At 60.4% G+C, this 2794-nt stretch overlaps 1 protein-coding gene across 1 annotated transcript; it reads left to right on the forward strand.

Annotated features, from left to right (window-relative positions):
• Positions 1 to 466: 466 nt before the first annotated feature.
• GBX2 (gastrulation brain homeobox 2) lies at positions 467 to 2031 on the forward strand. Its single transcript, XM_017803673.1, has 2 exons — positions 467 to 1033; positions 1391 to 2031. Exons 1-2 carry the CDS (start codon positions 523 to 525, stop codon positions 1912 to 1914), a joined length of 1035 nt encoding a protein of 344 aa, XP_017659162.1. The 5' UTR covers positions 467 to 522; the 3' UTR covers positions 1915 to 2031.
• Positions 2032 to 2794: the final 763 nt, after the last annotated feature.

Consider the following 2794-nt stretch of genomic DNA (forward strand, 5'->3'; position numbering starts at 1 on the left):
AAAAAAAAAAATAAAAAAAGGGAGGGTTTACTGCTTTGGAGGCACCAAAGTGGTGCGTGTGACGGGGAATGCCCCACGGCCCGAGGACCCGCGCGGGTCCCGCCTGGGCCGCCCCGTCCGGGCCAGCGCGAATGGGCCGGGGGGGCGGGGGCGGGGCGAGGGGCGGGGCCTCCCCTGCCATCCCCGCCCGCTCCGCCAATGGCGAGCGGCGGCGGCGGCCACGTGGGGCGGGCCGAGTTCCCAGGCGGCCAAAATGTGAATGGGCCGCGCCGCGCGGGCGGGCAGAGCGCGGCGGCTCCGCGGGGCGCGGGCGCTGCGGGCGGGGCGGCCCCGGAGCGCGGGCGGCCCCGGGCTGTCGGGCTGTCGGGCTGTCGGGCCGCGGCCCCGCGGCCCCGCTCCGCCCCGGCTCGGCCCCGCGCCGAGCGGGACGCGCACGCCGAGGAGGAGGAGGAGGAGGAGGAGGAGGAGGAGGAGGAGGAGGAAGGTGATCGCTCGCCCGCTCGCTCCCGCCGCCGCTCCGGCATGAGCGCGGCTTTCCAGCCCTCGCTGATGATGATGCAGCGCCCGCTGGGAAGCAGCACGGCCTTCAGCATCGACTCGCTCATCGGCAGCCCCCCGCCGCCCGCCCCCGGCCACTTCGTCTACACCGGCTACCCCATGTTCATGCCCTACCGGCCCGTGGTGCTGCCGCCGCCGCCGCCGCCGCCGCCGGCGCTGCCGCAGGGCGCTCTGCAGCCCGCGCTACCCCCTGCGCACCCCCACCACCACCAGCTGCCCAGCCTGCCCACCGGCTTCTGCTCCAGCCTGGCCCAGGGCATGGCCCTCACCTCCACCCTCATGGCCACGCTGCCCGGCACCTTCCCCGCCTCCCCGCAGCACCAGGAGGCCGCCAGGAAGTTCGCACCCCCGGGGAACTTCGAGAAAGCCGAAGGGATACCCCCGGACGGCGGCGGCGACGATGGCAAAGCCTTCCTGGGGAAGGACGGAGCCCTCCTGCCCTTCCCCGCCGCCGACGCCGTCCAGGCTTCCCTCGGTGAGTGAGCGCCGGTGCCGGCGGGAGGGAATGGGGGACCCGCTGCCCGGTGCGCCCATCACCCCGGCGGGGCGGGTTGGAGGGGCTGGGGGACAGGAGGGACCCCCGGGAGGAGACAGGGCTGGCCCCGGGGGGGCCGCTGGGCCGAGGAGAAGGGAGGAGGAGAAGGGAGGTTCGAGCTCCCGCCGCTCGAAAAACTATCAATAGAATAAAACCCGATCGAAAGATCCGCAGGGGAAAAAAAAAAATTCCCAAAGCCATCAATTTTCGGGGGATGGAGCTGCAGGGCGGGGGGGCGCGGTGGCCGCGGCACGGAGGGTACCCGGTGCTAACGAAAGGCCTCTGCTTCGCTTCCAGTCGGGGCTCTCCGGGGCCAGGGCAAGGAGGATCCCAAAGCAGAAGAGGATGCGAAAGGCAAGGAGGAAAGTTTCTCCATGGACAGCGATCTAGACTATAGCTCGGACGACAACATCACCGGCCAGGCGGCTCACAAGGAAGAGGACTCTGGCAATGTGCTGGAGGAAAACACCCAGAACCCCCCCAACTCCACCAACACCACGTCCACGGGCAAAAACCGGCGGAGGCGAACAGCCTTCACCAGCGAGCAGCTGCTGGAGCTGGAAAAGGAGTTTCACTGCAAAAAGTACCTGTCCCTGACGGAGAGGTCCCAGATCGCTCATGCCCTCAAACTCAGCGAAGTGCAGGTGAAAATCTGGTTCCAGAACAGACGGGCAAAATGGAAACGGGTCAAGGCGGGCAATGCCAACTCCAAGACAGGGGAGCCTTCCCGAAACCCTAAGATCGTGGTCCCCATCCCAGTGCACGTCAGCAGGTTTGCTATCAGGAGTCAGCATCAGCAACTGGAGCAAGCCCGACCCTGATCTCTCCCTACACTCAGAGCCACAAGTTTTTAAGGGAAAAGTTTCCAAATCGGGGTTTAAAAGCAGCCCACCCGAACAAAAATAAAAATAAGAGAAGGAGAAAAAATAAAAAATCAAACCCTTAAATAAACAAAAAAACCAGCCAACAAGAAAAAAACCCCAGGCGAGCGCTTGGCAAATCCTTGCCACGAGCGAATTATAAAGTGAAACTTTCCACTTACCGAGTCCAGCGAGAGTCTGCGAGGGAAGGAGGCTTGGAAACTGTTTTGGTTCGGAGCAGGAATATCAAACGCCGGAAGAGACACACACACAGATATTTATTATCCTGCTGCCTCGCTCTGGACCCGCTCATGCTGCCTCGGCTGCGGCTGGGACCGTGGATGTGGTGTGGTGTCGGCGCTGGATCCCCCTCGCCAGAGCATCCCCAGCGAAACCCGCAGCGGCTTTAGCCATCTTTTGGGTTGTCTTTCTTATCGGGGGCGAAAGGTAAAAAATACAAAAGACAAGAGAACAGAACAAAACAAACAAAACAAAACAAAACAAAAAAAAACACGGAAAGAAAACTAAGAGTTTCATTTCATGCCTTTTTTATTGTTTAGGTTTGTTGCCGATGGCTGAGTGGCAGGCACTGGGGGACGAGTTTTGAAATCTATTTTTTGCCTGGCTTTCTGTCGATTTGGTTTGCCTATTCTACCAAGCCATGTTTAAAAGAAAGAGAGAAAGAGAGGGAGGGGGGATAAAAAAGGCAAAAAAAAAAAAAAGCAGCACGATCTTCTCTATTGTGTTTAATTTATTTCAATGTAGCTTATTTCCTTATAAGTTATGAAATTTAAAAGCAAACTAAGTCTTGTGAATAAAAACCGACAAAGAAACAAAGACT

This window comes from Lepidothrix coronata, unplaced genomic scaffold, assembly GCF_001604755.1.
Source record: "Lepidothrix coronata isolate B3197 unplaced genomic scaffold, Lepidothrix_coronata-1.0 Scaffold2184, whole genome shotgun sequence".
Taxonomy (NCBI): domain Eukaryota; kingdom Metazoa; phylum Chordata; class Aves; order Passeriformes; family Pipridae; genus Lepidothrix; species Lepidothrix coronata.

What these genes read in the sequence shown, in the direction of transcription:
- GBX2 (XM_017803673.1), top strand. Translation starts at nt 523, where the DNA reads ATGAGCGCGGCTTTCCAGCCCTCGCTGATGATGATGCAGCGCCCGCTG. An exon ending in CGCCGTCCAGGCTTCCCTCG is followed by an intron (nt 1,034 to 1,390) that starts GTGAGTGAGCGC and finishes CTTCGCTTCCAG; the next exon opens with TCGGGGCTCTCCGGGGCCAG.